Raw genomic sequence first — 21,520 nt, 5'->3', positions numbered from 1 at the left:
TATTTTTCCCCTTTTTGAAGCTGAGTATGATCACAAATTTATCACTAGGATTAGGTAGAATTTTTTCTTGTTTCTAAGTAACGTGATATATAATTACCAAGTGTACAGTGTATTTTTTTAGTTTGGAAAAATGACAATTCAAAATACAATAGTCTTTTATTATTAAACATTTCTCACAATATTTTAGCATGTTTTCTGTAACTAAATTAAAATTTAACCATTTATTTTACACATCCCATAACATTTTAACAGTTGTAATATAAAAATAAGGCACTTAATATTAAATATAAACCCATACTTCACCACAAAAAGAATACCAAAATTAAAAATGAATACAAATACACTTAAAATATAATTAACGATCCATGTAAATTATTTTAACAATATTAAAATTAAATATAATTGGTACATAGTACATAGCAAACTTTAAAATGGATTTGACTTAACACACTAAATAAAAAAAAAACTCCCGCACAAGGCTTGAGAGGTAGCTATTTCATTTGTAATTTCCACTTTATACTCATGGCAGATATATTCTCACCGCTTACACAGTTTATTTTCCTAAGCACATAATTTAAACCTGTCAATATATTAAAATGTTTAATTCCATCACACTTTCTATTAAATCATTTAAATAACTAATAATCTGTATTTTCTTTTTTCTCGTTTTACAAAAATTAGCGACTGTGAATTATGAGATAAAATGCTTAAATTGAAAACTTTAAATACTTAAAATACGTGTTCATTATATTGTACGAACAACGATAATTTTAACAGATTAACGTTACGTTAGTTACGTACATTAAAGTTGTTCTTTATTTTTTCTATAATTTATTTTTCGCTTTCACTTTATCGTAAATGAAGTGATTTGAGCTACAGTGACATTATTGCACATATTACCTTATACCTTAGTTTACCTAATAAATGTTAAATATAATTATGAATAACTAATAACAACCATCCTATTGGACCACAAAAAGTAGAATTCATACCCAAACCAAATTAATATATTTATATTGCCATTTTATTAAAATTTATTAAAGTTAACAATAATTTTTCCAATGACGTATAGCATTGTAATGAAATAAAAAATCCTTTAACATGGGAGATTTGTTTACAAACATAAAAAAAATTATATTTCACTTAATATATTAAATTATTTTATTGCAAAAAATTAAATTGTATTGGTTTACGGTGGCTTTTAAAAAATGGAATTACTTAAACTTAAAAATAAGCTATGATATACTTCTATAATAGTTCTATATAAGTATCTATAGTACCAAGACAAGGTCTATTAAGATTCAAATTTTATGGTGGCTTGTGATTACGCACGAGCGTATATCTTTACAGATGAGACCTGGGCTTACCTCGACGATACCTAAAATTATATTCTTCACAGCGTCTTATACAAAATTGCGAGCCGGAATAGAGTTTGCATGGCACTATACCGTTGAATCACTGTTTGTTAGTATTGGTGGCAATGGTGCCTACTTGTGCGAGGATATGTTTGATGATCTGGTCTATGGTATGAGTGTCGAGCATGCGCGCAATATTCTTGTCGTCGATTACGTATACGAACAAGTGTTTGGTGTTCTCCCGCAGTCGTTGTACTCGTGTCCACTTGTCGCGGTCAGCTGCGCGAGCGCCGCACTGCTCTATCACTTTCTCTAACACCTGTTATGTATTTATTATATTTTGTGAAAAGAAAATAATAAAGATTCCTTTTATATATATTTTTTTTCAGATAGAGGGAGAGGTTAAGTGATTTTGGCACCTTTCTCTATATCTTATATACAACTAGCTTTTACCCGCGATTCCGTCCGCGCGGAATAAAAAAAATGCACACAAGATAAAAAAGTTCCTATGTCCGTCTCCTAGTTCTAAGCTACCTCCCCAACAATTTTCAGCTAAATCAGTTCGACCGATCTTGAGTTATAAATAGTGTAACTAACACGACTTTCTTTTATATATATAGATATTTTAGCTAGATAGAGTTTTAAGTCTATTGTTATAAGATTCTCGTTTCATTCTTTTGTATTTACTTGTACAAAAGGTTACATATTTGACATACCGTATCTACTGGTTCATCCGGCCATCCAAAAATATCTAATGTATCTTTATCAATAAGTTGACTCAGTAATTTTTTGAGACTTTCTGCGAGCTCTTCCTCTGACATCAGTGGGCTGCTTTCGCTCTATAGAAATAAAAGAGTAAAAGTTAGTTGTTAAATAAGTTAAATTTTAAGATTATTTGTGAAAATAAAATGAGACTGACATTAGTGTTGGTAGAGGAAGTGTCTATTGTGGAGGCGTCTGCTTCAACTTCGAGCATACCACCGTAGAGTACGCCGGTGCCGTAGCCCTCAATGATGCGCTCCGACTCCGCATCCAGGACATTCAGGATAGCGTCCAGCTCAGACTTCGTTACTCTCTCCGTTCCCACGTTCGATCCCTGACACAAATAATTAGTTAACTTACAAATAAAATTTGTCATAATTTCAATTCCAAATTTTGATAAAAATATTGGGATTAGATTCACACCACATAAATAAATCTGAGTACTTCTGGAATTTATCATTGTCTTGTATAATTTCCTCAGGAAATGTACATATTATTATACAGATCAAAACCAAACGAAAATATGCAAAACGTTTTATCGCAGATGCCTTATATTAGGTCCTTACATATGAAATTGGCGTTTTGTATGGGAGGAACAAAAAGTCGAATATTTTTTAATATAATATATTTAATTAATCAAAGTATGAACCATTATTTTCTATGCACTTTTGCCATCTCATAGGTAGTTCATTGATCCCTTTACTAAAAAAAACAGTCGGACGGGAATCAATAAAATCTTTGAAGGCGATTTGGACTACCCCATCGGAGTTGAATTTTTTCCCTTGCAAGAAGTTATCCAAATTTCGAAAAAAATGGTAATCTGTTGGAGCAAGGTCCGGGGAGTACGGAGGATGTCTTAGACTTTCCAATTGAAGCTCTTCTAATTTAGTAGCCGTCTGTTGCGCAGTGTGTGGTCTAGCGTTGTCGTGAAGCAGCAGTGGCGTGGAGCGATTGACCAGCCTAGGTTGTTTAGCCGCTAGCTTTTCCATCATGGTTTGCAATTGCTGACAATAGACATCAGCCGTAATAGTCTGGCCAGATTTGAGAAAACTGTAATGAACAATACCGGCACTAGTCCACCAAACGCTTACAAGTAACTTTTTTGGGGTTAATTTTCGCTTGGGGCAGGATTTGGCTGGCTGGCAAGGATCCAACCATTGCGCTGAGCGCTTCCGATTATCGTAAAGAACCCATTTTTCATCACAGGTAATGATTCGGTTTAAAATACCTTCATTATTGTGCCGGTTTAGTAATGTAACGCAACAGTCGACGCGCGTTTGCCGGTTTGCTTCAGTCAATTCGTGAGGTACCCACCTTTCAAGCTTTTTAATCTTCCCAATTTGCTTCAAGTGAATTAAAACAGTTTTATCACTAACATCGCAGCCTGCAGCTAACTCGGACGTGGTTTGCGATGGATCTGCTTCCACAATAGCCTTCAACTCTTCATTATCAACTTGAGTCTCAGGCCGTCCACGGGGCTTGTTCTGCAGATCAAAATTTCCGGAACGAAAACGTTGGAACCAAAAACGAACTGTGTTTTCTTTTGCAACACGACCGCCATACACATCATTCACCCTTCGAGTCGTTTCCGCAGCACTAGTGCCACGGCGGAACTCGTACTCGTAAATAATGCGATATTTTAAGTTTTCCATTTTGTAAAATGAGTGACGCAAACAGAAAAAACAGAAGAAAAAAAACAAATGAATGACGGTCATCGAACCCCAAATACGTGAGTCTATAGCTGTATAAATTTGAATTTGGAATTCATTACCTTCATTACCAAAGAGGAGAAATTCGTGATTAAAGTGGCCAGTACGAAAAACGCCAATTTCATATGTAAGGACCTAATAATAATATTCAAATACTTCGAATGCTATTGTGACTTTATATGACAAAAAAGAGGTATGTATATTTCAATAAGGATATCTGACCCGGCGAGAGAGTCGCTACTATCGCAGTTGGTTCTGCCAAAAGATAAAAATCTACTTCCAAAAAAAAATTACATGACAACTACAGTACAAAGAGGATTGTGTGACATTTTTTACTTGACAGGGCACTAGTGAGCTGTCATAATTTAGTTTGACTGCACAGTTCAGATAGCTTTATCAGTCTGTAGTGTGTAACTAACCAGCACTTGTCGCACGTGCGTGAGATGATCGCGGAAGATGGCGCGATGCTGCATTCGCACGTGTCGCAGCAGCTGCTCACCGCGTACGTAGGCGCGCGCCGCCACGCAGTACATGCAGCGCCGCGGTCGCTCCAGTGTATGTGTCTGCACGTGCTTGCGCATGTACGCCTCGTTGTGGAAAGACTTGCCGCACACCTCACACGAATACGCTGTTACAAACATTTTACACGTACATATTATACGCCGTACCAAGCGACTAACTCCACCCCTTCTTACAAATAAATAATAAGGAATGTCTTTGTTTTTATACTAAAAGGTGGCAAACGAGCAAACGATCACCCGAATGTTGCCCAATGCAGTTGCGTTGCCTACCTTTAATCATCAGAGAAGGGGACGCACAGAAAGAGGAAATTTCCCCATCCTATGTGTCCCATCTTCCGCCAAATCCACTTCGACTTCTCATCCTTTCCTAATAAGAAAAGATTGTGATAGGGAAGAGGACTAAAATTACGCCTCCGTCACCACACTCATCAGACTGTATTTGGAATTACTTCCACTTGACGCCTGTCTTCTGTGTGGTCGTGGTATTTCACCAGGCGAGCCGGCCAACTTAATATTTCATAAATTTATAAAGTAAGGCAATTACATTTAAGAAAAATCATATATTTACTTACGTTTATTATTTACATGATCCTTGATGTGCTTCCTAAGGCTGGCCTCATCTCTGAATTCCTTTTTAGAATATGGACAACCCTCAAAGTGGCATGACAATTTCTTCAAGTCTAAATGTTCCCGTTTATGAATCAATAATCTGAAATTATTTAAAACATTATCAAAACATCTCACTAATACTACTTACGTCTCCTGAGCTACGTTACCTTTACTAAATGAAAATTGAAATCATAAACATGTTAATTTAAAGTATAGAACATTGCATGTTGTTGTTAAATGGAGTAATTTTATTTTTATTTAGATTAAGTATAATTTTCTATAGTATCATAAAGGGTGAGAGGTGATCAAGGCTATCTAATTATTGGGTTGTTCGGAAAGTCACTTTGTTTTTATTTATATTTTCTACGTTTACTAATGCCTTTATCAACTCCAACCGACCTTCCAGGACTTGGTGCATCTTCGTCAGAAATACACGAATCCTATGTCGAAAAAAAACTTGACTTTCCGAACGAGCTAATAGTTACATATTAATATTACCCAGCTTTAGTGTTAGCATTGTGTCCACATTGTCCACAGATATATCCATAGTGGCGCTCCATGTGCTTCTGAAGCTGTATGCGCTGGATGTAGGAGCGGCCACACATCTCACACTTGTGCGGCTTGTCCTCCACATGGGTCAGGATGTGACGCCGCAACACCTCCAGTGTGAATGTCGCATATCCACACTAGAAAATATCATCCCATTATAGATTGCTAGTCATCAATTAAAAAAAAACCACCACTACTGTGCTCCTGACTATACCCCAACATTGTAGGAAGTAAGATGAAATTAATGACACCATACATTTTAAAATCAGTCAAGCTAATAAGACTACATATAGTAACAATCCTCACTATATACAGGATTCCCCATAACCCAAGCTTCTTGCTTATCGAGGTTGGCCGTCGGGACCAGACAATGACTTGTTACAAGAAGTTTCTCGCTAATCCAGATTCAACTATATTTATTACACTAAGGCTAAAAAAATGTATCTCAAATGTGTAAACAGCATACTAAGTATAGGGAACTGGAGAAGGCCCATTTAAGCTTTTATTTTTAAAAAAATAAATCTAACATAACAAAAGACTATCTTTTTAATTGCATATACAGTCAAAACCGTTTATGCCGACATCGTTTAGAACAACATACCGGTTAAATTGACTAAAATCAAAGGTCCTAGCTGAATGTTATATACATATCTTTCCTATTAATACCTGTCACCGGTTGTTACAACTATCGGTTTTTACAACTCAATATGAGTAGTCCCTTCGATGTCGTTATAACAGATTTAGACTGTAGTTTTTTAAATAAGGTCACTAAAATACAGTAAATTGTAAACTTGCACTTACCTCAAACATTAAACTTCTGCTTTCCATTGAAAGTGTGCAAAAGCAGATGTCTTTGATTAATATTTTTTAATTTATTGTAACTAAATAACAAATGCAAAAAAACCCTCGGATTGGCCTCATTATTAATTCAAATTAGATTTAGATAAATGAACTCAGGTAATACTTATTTGGTTTATTGGGTATTTATTATGCTAATGGAAGTATATATATTAATTAAAAATACATTACCACATCACAGCGAAATTTCTTTAAGCCATGTATTTCTAAATGCTTTGCAATTGCTGCTCTTGACCTTGTAGTCTTCCCGCAATGGTCACATTCAAAATTCAAAGGTTTTTCTGAAAGTAATATTAGAAAAATAAAATCTGTGCTGTGCTGACTTATTAATTCAAAAATGTTAGTTTACCAAATTTGAAATAAGGTATTAAGAAGCGAAGGATATTGATAAACAAACCAAGAGCATTAAAAATGGTATGGTTTCAAAAAAAAAAAACTTCTAAATAAAATTCGTCAAAATTGGACTTATTCAGCTTGATGTATTGCTTGTTGTAAAAGCAAGTACTTGTTTCTAAATTAATTATTCAAGATATAGAGATAGAATAAGTTAAAATACCTGTGTGAAGTCTCATCCAATGAATTATTAATTTAGAGAAGTTTTTAGTATGGTATGGGCATTGTTTACAAGAGAAATGGTTACTGGCAATATGCTGTAACCTTAAATGCACCATTAAATTGTCTTTTCTTGTAAAAGAGCTGTGACATATCTGAAAACAGACAATATGTTAGTTATTAAAAAAATAGTTTACATTAAATATAAAATACATGCAGGTCCAAATGTAGACTTAAACCTTGTAAAGACACAATATTTAATGATAAAATATGATAACATTTTCAGTAAAATATCTTTTGTTTATTAAATGAACTCACTAGATGAGTTTGTGGCACTCAATATGTTAATTCTATAGTGTTTTTAGAATCATTGAAACATGTTCTGATACTATCTTAGCTTCCATGATTCAACATATTCAATGTCACTACAATTTTCACATGTTAAGATAAACTTGCAGCATCAGTGTATATATTAACAAAATTACACAATTTTCAATGAAATTAATATTATAACCATCAACATTCTATTGTTGTTTGTCTGAAAAATAATGTTCTTAATATGAATATTACATAAGCTATACAAGCTACATACTTCACATGTGTACAGGGAGATTTGTCCACCGCACCCCTTCTGCGACATGTGTCTCATTACATGAGTTTGTCTTGTAAACAATTTGTCACAGTGCGGACACATAAACATATCTCTACCATGATAGTTTTCAATATGCTTTGATAATACTTTCTTGTCAGGACAAGACACTGGACACAGGTTACATGTTACGCTTCCCGGGGTTTTGGAATGTTCATTTTCTAAATGAGATTTGTATGTGTCTTCAAATGTAAACCTCTTGTTACATTCTTCACATTTGAATGTCGCCTAAAAACATAATGTAAACATTTAAAAATTAAAAGTTGAAATATCCTGTGTGCCTGTTAAATAAGATCCTTTTAATACATATTCATATGTTAGTTTTAAATGGATAAAGTATTTATAAAACTTCAAAATCACTGAACTACAAATTTCTTAGTTTTATAACGAATAAAACTTATATTATTATTTACATTTCATTGAGACTTATGATTCTTTCAACGTAAGATATTTGTTTACCTTTATTACATCTGGGTTCAGTAACAGTGCTTTTTTGCATATTTTGCTATGTTCCGACACACTTTCTTCAGAGATAAACTTTTTTTTGCAAAGTCCACAGGTGTAATTCTTTTTGGACACCTTACCGTTGAGAGATTTTTTGTTTTTAGAACCTTTGGGCCGCCCTACTTTTTTACGTTTAGGAGGCATTCTTAATCCTAGAAACAATTGCAAATCGTAACAAAAATAATACTCCTTGGATGGTGAGTTATCAAGTTAACTCACATCAAAATTGATATTACTTTCACCCAGGCGCTACCACAGTTCATTTACGAAAACAATATGGCTGCTAAGGCTATGTCTATTTTCTTGTCATATGAGAAATTTGTTTTCAGAATTAACGTCTTTATGTTACATCACTACACGTTATTAAATCGCTTGATACATTTACAAATTGTCGGTAATGACACGTTCTGCCACGTAGTGCACGTAGTACGTATACTCTTTGGAAGAAGCAAAGACAATGAAAGCACAGACTAAATAAACCACCTCATCACAACTTCTCAAAATTTGGCAGATTATAAAATCTACTTATAATAATTTACGTTTCAACCATAATTTTTTCGTTAGAAAATTGCCTTTTTTACCTTTCAATACGGATGAAGGATATAAATAACTAAGTGTTGGAAATTATTAATGAGGATGAGGTTAAGACAAAGCAAAACATACAAAACTGTCTATAGCTGTGGGAAGGAAGAGCGATTATTAAATTAAATTTTACTAGTGGCAGCACACGCTCGTTGCCATGGTGATGATTGTGTACCTTATTACAACATAGTTGTCATTGTTTGATTTGAATCTTTAATATTATAATTATTTAATACTGAAAAGCTGTTGTTATTATTAAATATAATTCCAGTAATAGTTATATTGAATTTGCGATTTTTTTCTAACATAAAATATATAGGTATGTAGTATGAATATAGGTGACTGATAATAAATTTAAAGAATGTGCGATGGAAGAAGAATTAAATGCAGACATAATAAAAACGACGCAGTTATCGTTGGGAAAATTTGTGAAACGACCTCCACTTACCGAAAAGTTATTAAGGAAACCGCCGTTTAGATTCTTACACGATGTTATTATAACGGTATGTGTACTATACTTTTCTGATAATACAAAGGTATCATCTCCTTCTCGTATACAACACGACGAAGTGATTTACGCAATCCTACAATTTAACACACTAGAGCAACAATTTTTGTTATCAGTATAATGTCAAAAGGAAATATAACAGTAAGTACTGAAAAATTTGTTATAGGTTCTGAAAACTACCGGCTTCTTTGAAGGGCTCTTTGAACAAGATGAATTAATATCTGACAATGTGAAAGATAGAGAAAGTAAAATACAATTCCTGAATAAGGTCATAACAGTCTTAAGTAAGTTAATATAAATTCTCAATAAAGGAGCTAAGCTTTAAACAACATATAAATAAATCATTGTTCTAACAATTCACTTGTATCTAGTTATAATTTTTTTTAACATTTCGTAATAGGTATTGCAACAGGACAAACCTTATCAGTTAAGCCTTCAAAAATAGTTGCTGGCCAAGAACCAGCAAAAACAAATGAGTTGCTGCAATGTCTAGGACAAGCTTTAGAAAAACAACTGTCTTCAGCAGAGGCAGTTCAAAAATATAAAGATAATATAAAAACCCAGGACACTATAAATAAAAGCAGTAAAAACTCTACCAAAGTTGTAAAGAAAAATCAATATGTTAAGAAAACTCCTTCAATTAAAAGTAATAAAAGTGATAGCCCCGACAAAGATCAAAAATCTGTTTCCAAATTACGAATGAAAGATACTGCAGCTAAAGAATCTCCACCCAAAAAACAATCTATAACAAATGTTAAGAAAAATGTTGTTAAGAACATACAAGATCCCAAAACAAATAGCAAAAAAAATAAACAAGAAAAATCACCCAATTTGAAGCAAGTTGATGAACCAGCAAAAAGTATTGATAAAGATGATGGTAATAATGTTTCAGAAGTTAATGAAATAAAGGCTTCTACAGAAACTAACACAAATGATGACAAAGAACTGCAAACACATCATGATACAGAAAAAGATCAAATAAATATTGACATTGCAAATGATATCATACCTGAAAAGTCTGAGACAGAACTTAAATCAGTAAAAAGTGATAGTCAAGATGAGAAACCTAGTTTTGAAAACCCTATAAATCTTGAAAAGACAGTTATTGAAGAATCAAACAATAAAGTTATTGACAATTCTAAAGATGTGGCAATTAGTAACTCAAGTGACACCAAAAAAAATTCTTATGAATCAAATTCAGTTAACAATGTAGATAAAAGACCTCAAAGTGTGAGGCCCTCATCATCTAGACCGGGAGCTCCAAGAGTAAAAGAAAAACATGATGCTACATTGATAGGAACCGAGAATCCTATTGCTCAAAAACCAAATATCATAGTTGAAAATACAGTACCAGAAGAGGTTCGTCAGTTATTAAATAATTTTATTTTATTTCTTTAAGATAAAATAATATTTTTGTTTTTAATTTAGGAAGAAGATGGAAGTATAATTATTGTGGAAAATCAAACAGATCCAACATCACAAAATGAAGAACAATTACAATTAACTTCTAAACAGCATGGTCATTTGGTACAACAAATTTTGGATTCTCAAAAAGAGTTTTCCCAAATATCAGGAAAGACGGAAATTGTAAGTTATTTGTCAAAGGTGTACTTTTTTATAGATGTTCAATTAACCTCAAAATTGATGCTTGCGGCCACACCCATCTATAAACACTTCAATCACAATAGTTGAATAAATAATGGTGTAAAGCAGAGATTCTCTAAGTGGTTGATAAGACCTCAAGGGTTCAATATCAAACTTAAAGCATTGCTAATTCTCACTCTGTCTTCTTCTAATGACCTAAATCAGAATGAAAAGTAATAATAATTAATCTTAAAAGTAGGTAATTTGGCCATTGGTCTGAGGTAACAGTTCATTTTGGAAAAGGGTTCACTTGTCCCAAATAGTTTTGGCATCCCTGGTGTAAAGTGAAATAATTGTGAAACTTTTCAAAATCAAGAATGTGTAACAAAAGGGAGAAAAGGAAGTAGTTGGAAATAGTTTACACATATCTTTTTGAAAAATAATTGTAGTATAATATTAATGAATGGTATGGTGTGTGACATAAATGTTTTATTATGTATGTGAGTTTAAATGAGACTAATTGCCATTACATTTGTACAGGAATGGCATTTTGGTGCACAAAAAGCAAGGGATGTTGTAAATCAAGAAATTGAACAGATGCGTTTCAATGTCCAAGCTTTATCAAGGATTAGCAACCCATTGGGGAAATTGATTGACCATATACAAGAAGATGTTGAGGTAATGAGGCAGGAACTACAGGAGTGGACGAAAAAATATGAAGAAGCATCTATTGAATTATCTAAACAAAAAATGTTAGTATCTATATATATAAAAGAAAGTCGTGTTAGTTACACTATTTATAACTCAAGATCGGTTGAACTGATTTATCTGAAAATTGGTGAGCAGGTAGCTTAGAACCAGGAAACGGACATAGGATAATTTTTACCCCGTTTTCTATTTTTTTTTACTCCGCGCGGACGGAGTCGCGGGTAAAAGCTAGTATTGAATATTTTTCTTTGAGTGGATATACTAATGAAACAGCTTCTACATTTGTTTTTACACTTTACAAAATGACCAAGTGATATCAATCTCTGACAGGAAATGTTTACCATTCATGTTTTAATTTATGTGTGTGCATATATTATATCATAATACTTACTTTTTATTTATTTTTAGCACCAATGAGGAATCCCTACAACCTCTTCAAGCAAAAATAAAACAACTGGATGCTGATATAGAGGAGAAGCGAGATAAAATTAATGATCTCAGAATTGTAGTATTTAAGAATTATTATAGAATTGAAAATCTCCTTTCAGCAAATGGAAATGTGCAATAAATTAACAATTTAATGTTTCTTTTTTTTCTCATTATTATATTATTGCAATACAAGCAATCTTAAAAAAGTTTTTCTTTGTCCTTTTCCAATTTTGTACATGTAGTAGATTCTATGGCTGTATACAAAGTGTTTCAAAATAAAATTTGCTTTTTTACTATGTGAAAACTAAGGAATGTAAATTAAATATTTTAAAATTAGGTATTAATAGTTAAAACATACTCATATATGTAGATAACATAGTCAATACAAGACTGTGAGACAGTTAAAATAGCTGTAGATTGAGACAACTGTAGTGCTGTCACAAATCAAATAATGGACATTAAAAATAAATAATAAATCTGTGACATCACAATTTATTGATTATAAATACAAAATAACTTAATAATTACAATTTTATGAAAGGATGTTAGCTACCAAAGCCCATAAAAAGTGCAACTCTTTATCAACTGGATTTGTAGCTATTTGGGGCTGGTATTTTTTTTCTCAGTGAACATTAAATATCTCAGCCAACACAAGTGTTAATTATATTTTAAATCATTAAAAATAAAATTATAAGTAACCAGTCCTAGATAGCTTGATAAAAGATTTGCATGTTAATTTTAAAATTACAAAAGCAATAGCAATGAATACATTAACTTATAGTAAGATCATTCATTTCAGAATGTAGACCTCTCAAATAATAATTTTGTGCCTTCATTATGGTTTACATATATTGCACTTGAGACTTCACAACAAATTTATTTTTACGAAAACCATTACAATTTGGTAAGACATACAAGGTAACGTGGTATGAATCTAAAAGTAATATGTTGTCAATGTCCTTTTAACAAGTTAGCAGCCTGTTCAATACGCATCACCAATCTATGTTGATTTTCGAGGCGTTCCAAGCAGTTGTTGCAAATGGTTTTTGGTAATGGATCCGAAGGTGACACCTATAATATTATTTCGATTATATTTGTATGACATAAACCACAAAATTCGATTGAATTGAAAAGCAACTTACGTTTATTGAAAGATACTTATTAATCTTCTCAGATATATTTAAACGAATGCCTTCGTGTCCGTAAATATGTAAAACGACTCGGTGCATTTCTGAACATAATCGACAAATAAACCCAGTTAAAACAGCTCTATCCAAACTACCCATCTTGAGAAAATTATATAGCACAACTTTAAACTTTTATAACTTTTTTGAAAACTATGTCTTTCTTCACAACTTCGTACGTAATGTGGAAGTTAAAATGCATCAAAACAATATGATTTTAGAATTTTGGCTTTGTTTTTAACAACAATCGAAAACATCACAATTCACCACATTCACAACAAAATCTGACACTGACAAATTCGTTGAATTCTTTTTCTCACAGATAACAAAAAATGAAAATATCGTTCTACAGATTATATTCGCCCATAAATAGGCGACAAGTAATTTTACAATTTTCTTTATCCTCATTTATAACAGCTATTACCAATTTTGGATTTATATTTAAAAAAATTAGAAAGGCGAAAGTTTGTTTTCAACCCTAATTAAATACCTGGATGAAAAATTACAACAAAAATAAAAGAAAGTAATACACAACATTCGTAGTTAGAGGTAGAAAATTAAATAAATGAGGAATTGTGTTATACAAACCTAGCCTACACTTTTCTCTTAGTTTATCTAATACAAAATATGAAATACCAAATGTAAAGTGTTCAACATTACTAAAAACAACACGATCTTCTCACGTAGTGCCACACATAATTAATTACGAAAAAAGAAACTCTTTTTAATTTAAAAACTGTTTAATTCATCTAGTAATGACTTGCACTTATCTCTTAGTATTTTAACAGCTTCAACAAATATGAAATTTGGAGCCATGGCTCCAACGGACTCCACATTAACTGAAAAAAAAAATATTGAATATCATTCCACATTATAAAATCTGAGTAAACGTATTTGATATTACGTACATATAAAATGATCACGAATTCTGCTCAGTATAGCGGCATCTTTAATGTCATCATATCTGTAGACATTTCTGCTGCAAGTGTCGTAACGGGCATCCTTAACATAAGCCTTGCCCTCTGAATCAATTCCAATCACACCAGGAGAAAAGCAGCTTTGTAAGAGTGCTGCTTGGCCTCCTACCACTTCACGTGTCAATGTTATTTCTGGCAATAAGCGATACGAAGCTGTGGCTGTGAAAAAATGTAAGTGTAATTTTTAAACAACCTCTTTCCTCAAATCTTTCTTGTGTTTTAGTTTTTAGATAAAAAAATACAAACCAACTGGAGAAAATTTGGCATGATCCTTTCCAATCCCCTTGACCGCAATGAATTGTAGATCTAATTCATGACCTGGCCTCATTTTAGATATGAGAATATCACCGTGCACCGGCCCTACATCTGCCTCCTTGTGAACAGATGCTTGATTCCCAATTGGCTGCCATTTTATTTGTGATGAATAAACTGAAAAAAGATAAAACAATAATATTTCAAAAATATATTAATAAGCATTATTTTTAATTTCATTGTTTTTAGAGATTGTAATAGCCAGAGAGTGTATTAGTCATTAACAGTTGTATAAATTAAAAGTACTCACCACTATGATTCTCATACAAATCTTCTGTTCTGTATGAATCCTTGGGCTGTGATTTAACTGCAGTACATTTTACTTTGAGAGAAAATTCTAAAGTATCATATTCTGTGCCTTCGGTAGCATCTGAAATGTGATATACAATGTAGATATTTTATTTATTTTAAGTATCTAGTTCTAGTTATATAATTTTTATACACCTGGTCAAGTAGATAAACTTAAAATAAAGCTTCCTTACCTTCAGGACGATATTCAAATAGTCTTGGATCAGCTTTTAACGGAATTAGCCCCAGCCTGTGAGCAAGGACTTCGTCTTGTATTATTGAGGTATTATTTCTAACCATAACTTTTTCAATGGCCATACTGGGAACTTCACTTAACATAAGTCTTCGAAAAGCATTAGCAAATGCTGGCTGAAGACCAATCAAGTCGAATTCCATCTCAAAGTTATCTAGTCTAACAATAACAATACGGAAATTTTTCACGAATTTTTTAAAATTCCATTTTTCATCGGCCATCCCGTAATCGTTTGCAGCATTCTGTAACAGCAGACAATTTATAACATATTGGAACTGAAATAATATCTATCGATTGTTCACGATGAAGCTAACGTAACCTTTAATCTATACTCTTCCAAGAAAACTCTTGGTTTTTCTTCAAGCTGCGGCATCATTAATCAGTAGGAGACAATTATCAGCGTAATTTATATGTTAGTAAAAATGGTTTATGTAGCTTAATTTAAAGGTAAATTCTTTTAATTTAATGTTTATTTAAGTCTTTCGACCATACTACAGTTAAACGTCAAAATCAAATAATAACATGCTTTTGAGTTTGCCTTACGGTTTTGACGTGTGTCAAATGTATTCAGTATCTTTTCGACAACGACAAAACCTTATTGATGCCACGCACTTGCTTGCATGGAATTCCAGGTTTAATCTTCCTTATCCCAATTTTATTTAAAATCGTATTTAAAATTGGACCCCTCATAAAAATACAGAACAGAAAACTATTAGTTTAATTAATATTCTAGAAGGTAACTAGAAGCTAAATACTTACTTAAAAACGTTAATAAGAAAATGAACTGACTTTAACTGTAAATTGTAATGTAATTTCAACCTTTTAATCCAAAAAAAAATGATTTTTTAATATCCAACAATTGTGATTGCTATTTAAATCAAGTAGGAGTTATGCAGAAAAACCAATTGAATTTACAAAACGTACGTATGCGTGTACTTTCAACTTTCAAGGGCCGATACTAGAAGTAATATTTAAAAAATAATTTACGCAATTCTATTTATTTTGTTGCTTAACATCACAGCATACAAATATCATCATTATCAACATATCAGCCGTTACTGATTTACTGTGTGGCAGTCCTCTTCTCTTTCTTATCATATGCTAATCAAAATCTCATTTTTCTCGTATTTACGCTTTATCGCTCCTCAGTTTTTGTTTTTAACGGTATTAGAATTTTTCACTAACTTCCTCCAAAAACTTTTCCTTTAAAAAGGGATTCAAATGAAAAATATATTTATGTAGATCGCTACAAAAATACATTTAATGTTATATCACAAACTGTCTACACTATTACGACGAGACATTGTAAGCACGTATTACGTTCGCCGACCGCAATCAACTCGGTAAGAGGACAACTTAACTTAAACACACTGAAGCAGTAAAGTGCAGCGAAAGTGGTCGGTGTCCGCCAAATGATAATCTGTATCAAGAGTCGCAAGTACTTATGCAACCAACTGCTCCTGAGCGGCATTCGTTAGCGGTTCCAGTGGCGGACTACACCTTACTCTAAGAGCCAACAGTTACTGCGGACAAGGTCCAAAGAAGCGAACGCGAAGTGCCATTGTCGTGATTTAATGTGTTTTTTCTAAAGTGATATACGAACAAAATGAATCTCCGAATCGTTTTAACGTTGTTTATGTTAGCGGCGACACCGAGTCTAGGTGAGTTTTAGCTGTTTTTCATAAACTTACAATCGTGTAACATTCTTTAAACACGAACAAAAAAATTAACACTTACCTTTTTTAATTAGAACCATCTCTGGTAAGCTAGTTAGGTTTATATAAGGATAAAATATGGCTTAACTATTAACAATTAAAACAACAAACAAAACTGTCCAGATCACATAATAATAAGAGATAATTATATAGATAATATAAGGTAATAAATGAATATGTGAATAATGAAAAAGTTTATGAATTCAAATAAAACAAATTTATTTGCAGAATTCATAGGCTTTAAAAGCTTTTAAATAAAAGCGGCTCGTTGTACTCGTAATTTTGTGGAAGTTACTGAGTTAACTTAATAAGAGTACTTTTTATCGAGGTTCGAACCCAAGAGCTTTAGTTAACTTCCAAACATATTAAGCTTACGTTTAAATAAATTTTCTTTAAAAACAAATAAATGTTTGCAAACTTAGACAAAACATGTAATTTTTTTCATTTGCCGGAAGGTTTAGCACGCGTTTTCTTACCGTTAATAGCAGCTTTTCTTTATTCGTAAATTACACGAGCGTGTTACAATAAAATGACGTTTAGACAAATTTATTTTTCAACTAATTTACTTATAAAGTATACTATTAATTAATTCACCCAATAATTATCTAACAACATTACTGACTTGTGCAGCATCACATTAAAAAAATCCTGATTATTATAAAATAATGAAATTAGTCCGAAGGAAAAATCATTGAAGATAAACGTAAGATCTTATCTAGAATTTAGGCATTGTAGCAATCTAAGCTCATTGATTCGCTATCATTTTTGTTTGCTTAAGGGAAGTGTCTCTTATATTAATAGAAAATACAGATCAAATTTTAATCTAAACACAGCAACAGTCTAGTTGTACTATTTAAGGTTGCTTGAACGTAAGTCGTTCAGTGGACGTCTGAGACCAAAATATCTGTATAAAACACTAGCTTTTACCCGCGACTCCGTCCACGCGGAAAAAAAAATAGAAAACGCGGTAAAAATCCTATGTCTGTTGCCTGGTTCTAAGCTACTTGCCCACCAATTTTCAGTCAAATCGATTCAGCCGTTCTTGAGTTATAAATAGTGTAACACGACTTTCTTTTATATATATAAGATATCATCATCGATATTATTTTCATTAACAAAACAGAGATAACAATATTCTTAAAACGGAGACTTTAGTCTCAGAAACCCACGGTAATGTAAGAATAAGGTCAAACTCTCAAGCACAATGTACAGAACCTATCGAGACTTATGTATATTTAGACGATTTATATTGTGCCCATGATTTAATAATATGTTTCATGTACCTACTATTATGGCGATAATCCGAACAACATAAATTCTGTTAATATAAATGTAATAATAGGAAAGGGTAGAAATTCTAAATAACACTTAATATCTTATTACTCACTTCATAGAAATGGTATCATTGATTTCTCTTAAACAGTAATTACGTAAGGTTAATGTAAAAACGTTGCAAAACTGACTTGGTGTAACAGACGTACGCGTTATAATGATTGACGTTTCTTTTTGCTGAACACTATTACTTATAATTCTATAATTTGCACCCTGGCATTGTTGTGTATTTCATAAGCGTTCAAACACCCTGATTTACATTATAAACGCCTAAACAACGAAGACAACTATTGCAGGAACCAATTACTTAATAACCCTTTCGTTCTGTCCCTTGAAAACTTCCCTCTAAATACATGAAAAGGAATACATAATTAATTTAACATCGAAGTAAGAACGGAAAAAACAAGTGATGTTTATAAATAGTTCGACTTCACAGCTCCAACAACAAATTATACAGAGCTTTTAAAAGCGATATTGTGTAAACCTATCTTATGTCATCGAAAATTATACTTGAGTTACTTCACAAAATTAGATACATGGGTTCGTTACAAAATATGGAATGTTTTCTTACCGAATTTAGGTCGCAAATGATGAGACACGTAGTCAATGAACTATAAATGATTATTCCAACAATTTTTGCAGATAAATCTCCTTAATATGGGCATTCGATGCATGCATAATTTAATCCATAGCAAAAAAAAGTTGTAAAGGAAGCAAAAATGAACCAGATTTTATACGTAACCGATATAATTTGCACAAGCTTGCTGCTTCAGATTTGTCCATATGAGGACAACAAAATAATGGTTGCATAATATGACATTTTGGGAAAACCATGTTTTTGCAAGGCAATTTAATGATAAATATTACTTAACGTCGTTAACACACAGTGATTTTTTATTAATTAACTTTTCTGCCTGCTACAGTTGATAAAGTATGTAATTTTTGAACTCTTAAGATGAAACTTTCTAAGTGAAAACTTTTTCATCCGTTTCGTGCAATGAAGTTATCAAATTCAAAATTTGCATACAAAAGACTTCAACGAATGCTTGAATATATTTTGTGGTCATCTACCGGTAGTCAAAATTCAAAAGTTTCAGAAATTTTGGTGTTACTTTTTACCTAATATCTGACCAAGGATGCTTAACCTCTAGTCAGCAAGCTTTCTTCGCTGTCGTTCGAGAATCCCGTAGAAGTTACAAAAAGGACCATCAGTTGCTTCTTGCCGAAGATCTGATTTCTAAATTTTCTATTTTTACTAATTATTAAAATAAACATGCACAATGTCTTAATATACTTGTAGATTATTACCTTGTGAACGACTCATAGCTTAATATGTGTGAGTCCTGTTGGCATCAGATATGTTTATTTTTTACGCACGCTAGAAAAATAAAGCGTTCAAAATCGAAGCTATTAACCGACCGAGAGTACATAGGCTTACAACCGTGTACAAACCGAAGACAAATTGAGGAAATAAGTAATAAAGAAAGTAGGTAGTAACTTGGGACCGCTTGTATTCAACCATATACCCGGTCTAGCCGGTTAGAATATTGGTAATAATATAATTATACTAATGAACTTTATGTTTACTATTACATACAAACATTATGGCAAATGCAGCAAGAAATCCTAAAATGCTGTTCAAGAAACTCAGTTTTACACTAAACATTTTCTTTGTTTATCTTTCTGAACTCATCCTTTCATCATACCGAAACCAGCGAAGCGTATCCTATTTGACTAGAATTACTAAAGACAACATCGACAATGTCTACCACACTTAGTTTCGGCTACTTAATCAATGTTTTAGTGCTATTAAATTTACACTAACTACTTAATCTAATGAGGGTCGCCCTTCTTAACCATTGCAGAACTGAGTATAGGACTTAGACTTAAATATAGATAGATAATTATGTAACCTATTTTTTTCATTAACATTATTATTACCTTTTGTTCTACAATTGCAACCTTGCATGCAGGTCAGTCGGGGAAATCTAAAACCACCTTAGCAACTTAAATAAAAAGATTCGTCTCAATAACTTATATTTGAACTTAATTTGCTGTCCCCGGATCTAGCTCAAGGCTCCTAACATTAAGTACATTATAATTAAATCAAATTATAGTCACAACTGGCGCAAAGTATCATATAAATTTTACTCAATGGCAGTTATATCTTAGTTAAACAAGTTTCTATGGCTTACTTTTGTTGGTAATACACTTCTGAGCAAAGTCAGAGGGAATTATTGTTTAAGTGCCTGTAGCTTAGTTTATTTTTTACTTTATCAATACCTAAGGTATACACAGACGCTGGAAAAAAAGATTATTCGGATTACATTCAACCCAAGTTTTGACTTTTGACGTCTTCAAATTCCACCCCGAGCGCAAACTGCTCCGATTTTATGAATTTCGATTCCCGCTCTTTTTATCATCTTCGCTAGTAATATCTGTGTGTATTAATTTGAAAATGTTCAGTAAAATAACAAACATTTTCATAAACTATTATCCAATAACTGAACTGTTGATTTATAATAACAGGAAATATATCACGGTCATAAGTTCTTTATTTCCAGGTGAATGGGGGTCAATTAATCGGGCTGTGCCTTACTTTTACTTTTTTGAAAGCTTTACTTAAACTTATTTTTGTTATTGTTTTAAGTTGATAAAAAAAAATTGCATACTTACATAATACATTGGGGTCATGTTGATATTTTTATTACTTATACTGCATCTACTCTCTTCTAACAGTAGGAATAAATTTGGTGGTACTTTCTGGTTTCAATATGTGTTAAATCAATTTTATGCCCTTCGTACACAAGGCAAAGTCAATCGTCGAAACTAATATTGTAAGGTTGCGTCGTGAAAATAGCGTTGCGGGCGTTCCGTAAATTTTGAGACGGATTGGTCGGATTTGCTCTACCATCTTGAAAATTGCAGCGACTTTTCTCAGTACGATCTTGACAAATAGGTTGCGAACGATTTTCTTTAGCGATGACAGTAATGTCGCCGACGCGCGCTGTATACGATTTCGAAGATTTACGTTGCCTTGTGTACGAAGGGCCCTAAACATCCGCTCTTTCGTCTTTTATTGTGTAAATTAGATGATAACAAATATTCTCGATGTTTTTCAGCTTTATGTGTCCACTCAACAATTGTTTAGTCTGACAATATTCATAAGTTTCGCATATGAGATACTTTGATTGTACAGATAAGATAATTAAAATACGTATTATCAAATCATTTAGACTTAGGCTCAGGTTACCCTTTGAAACCTTATCGTATTTAGCACACAATTATAAACAAATTTGGTTACGAAACGTAGTCGAGCTGCTTACCCAGTTAACGGTGCATTTGTGGCGACCTTCGCTCAGTCGCCGACAGCCGACCGCTCTCTAAGTAAAAAGGCAACAATCCCAGTATTATTCCGTACCAACAAATATATACATAATTTATCTATGCTAATGCTAAGACAAAAGATTTGCTGCCGTACTCAGTGCCATTCAAAGAAGTCATCAAGTGGTCCCCCAGGTTAAATATAAGAGAGAGTACGTGCGGCAGTCATTCGTTTCTTTGTTCATAATAAACTTAG

General features: G+C 32.6%; 3 protein-coding genes across 6 annotated transcripts; 1 reads left to right on the top strand and 2 right to left on the bottom strand.

Moving 5' to 3' along the window:
- Window positions 1-1,193: 1,193 nt before the first annotated feature.
- Window positions 1,194-8,433, bottom strand: LOC106721473 (oocyte zinc finger protein XlCOF6). Of its 2 annotated transcripts, XM_045681829.1 has the most exons (11): window positions 8,288-8,433; window positions 8,024-8,220; window positions 7,508-7,792; window positions 6,920-7,070; window positions 6,535-6,644; window positions 5,455-5,642; window positions 4,920-5,056; window positions 4,246-4,454; window positions 2,275-2,451; window positions 2,072-2,194; window positions 1,194-1,674 (listed from the first exon to the last, which is right to left on the bottom strand). In XM_045681829.1, exons 2-11 carry the CDS (start codon window positions 8,210-8,212, stop codon window positions 1,456-1,458), a joined length of 1,788 nt encoding a protein of 595 aa, XP_045537785.1. In that variant the 5' UTR covers window positions 8,213-8,220; window positions 8,288-8,433; the 3' UTR covers window positions 1,194-1,455. The 2 variants fall into 2 exon arrangements, with proteins under 2 accessions (XP_045537785.1, XP_045537784.1); XM_045681828.1 differs by lacking the exon at window positions 8,288-8,433 and having other exon boundaries at window positions 8,024-8,277.
- Window positions 8,434-8,791: 358 nt separating this feature from the next.
- On the top strand, window positions 8,792-12,067 carry LOC106721474 (TRAF3-interacting protein 1). 2 transcript variants are annotated; one of them, XM_045681891.1, is made up of 7 exons: window positions 8,792-8,810; window positions 9,011-9,153; window positions 9,325-9,442; window positions 9,559-10,517; window positions 10,587-10,745; window positions 11,283-11,494; window positions 11,859-12,067. In XM_045681891.1, exons 2-7 carry the CDS (start codon window positions 9,019-9,021, stop codon window positions 12,016-12,018), a joined length of 1,743 nt encoding a protein of 580 aa, XP_045537847.1. In that variant the 5' UTR covers window positions 8,792-8,810; window positions 9,011-9,018; the 3' UTR covers window positions 12,019-12,067. The 2 variants fall into 2 exon arrangements, with proteins under 2 accessions (XP_045537847.1, XP_045537846.1); XM_045681890.1 differs by lacking the exon at window positions 8,792-8,810 and having other exon boundaries at window positions 8,919-9,153.
- Window positions 12,068-13,784: 1,717 nt separating this feature from the next.
- On the bottom strand, window positions 13,785-15,391 carry LOC106721567 (DNA-directed RNA polymerases I and III subunit RPAC1). 2 transcript variants are annotated; one of them, XM_014516529.2, is made up of 6 exons: window positions 15,213-15,391; window positions 14,835-15,135; window positions 14,603-14,722; window positions 14,287-14,469; window positions 13,972-14,199; window positions 13,785-13,902 (listed from the first exon to the last, which is right to left on the bottom strand). In XM_014516529.2, exons 1-6 carry the CDS (start codon window positions 15,267-15,269, stop codon window positions 13,793-13,795), a joined length of 999 nt encoding a protein of 332 aa, XP_014372015.2. In that variant the 5' UTR covers window positions 15,270-15,391; the 3' UTR covers window positions 13,785-13,792. The 2 variants fall into 2 exon arrangements, with proteins under 2 accessions (XP_014372015.2, XP_014372016.2); XM_014516530.2 differs by having other exon boundaries at window positions 14,606-14,722.
- Window positions 15,392-21,520: the final 6,129 nt, after the last annotated feature.

The sequence above is a fragment of the Papilio machaon genome, chromosome 17 (genome assembly GCF_912999745.1).
Source record: "Papilio machaon chromosome 17, ilPapMach1.1, whole genome shotgun sequence".
Taxonomy (NCBI): Eukaryota; Metazoa; Arthropoda; class Insecta; order Lepidoptera; family Papilionidae; genus Papilio; species Papilio machaon.
The sequence above is the reverse complement of the archived record's forward strand: the minus strand, read 5'-3'. Positions and strand labels throughout refer to the sequence as shown.

Bases quoted from the DNA above. Each gene is read 5' to 3' on its own strand.
- LOC106721473 (XM_045681829.1), bottom strand. From the start codon at position 8,212: ATGCCTCCTAAACGTAAAAAAGTAGGGCGGCCCAAAGGTTCTAAAAAC. The intron at 6,645-6,919 runs GTATTTTAACTT...TATTACTTTCAG, and splicing joins TTGGATGAGACTTCACACAG to AAAAACCTTTGAATTTTGAA. The intron at 5,057-5,454 runs GTAATATTAATA...AAATAATTTCAG, and splicing joins AATGCTAACACTAAAGCTGG to ATTATTGATTCATAAACGGG.
- LOC106721474 (XM_045681891.1), top strand. From the start codon at position 9,019: ATGGAAGAAGAATTAAATGCAGACATAATAAAAACGACGCAGTTATCG. The intron at 9,154-9,324 runs GTATGTGTACTA...AATTTGTTATAG, and splicing joins TACACGATGTTATTATAACG to GTTCTGAAAACTACCGGCTT. The intron at 10,518-10,586 runs GTTCGTCAGTTA...TTTTTAATTTAG, and splicing joins AAAATACAGTACCAGAAGAG to GAAGAAGATGGAAGTATAAT.
- LOC106721567 (XM_014516529.2), bottom strand. From the start codon at position 15,269: ATGATGCCGCAGCTTGAAGAAAAACCAAGAGTTTTCTTGGAAGAGTAT. The intron at 15,136-15,212 runs GTTACGTTAGCT...CTGCTGTTACAG, and splicing joins TGGAAGAGTATAGATTAAAG to AATGCTGCAAACGATTACGG. The intron at 14,200-14,286 runs GTTTGTATTTTT...ATTTTTTCACAG, and splicing joins TGCCAAATTTTCTCCAGTTG to CCACAGCTTCGTATCGCTTA.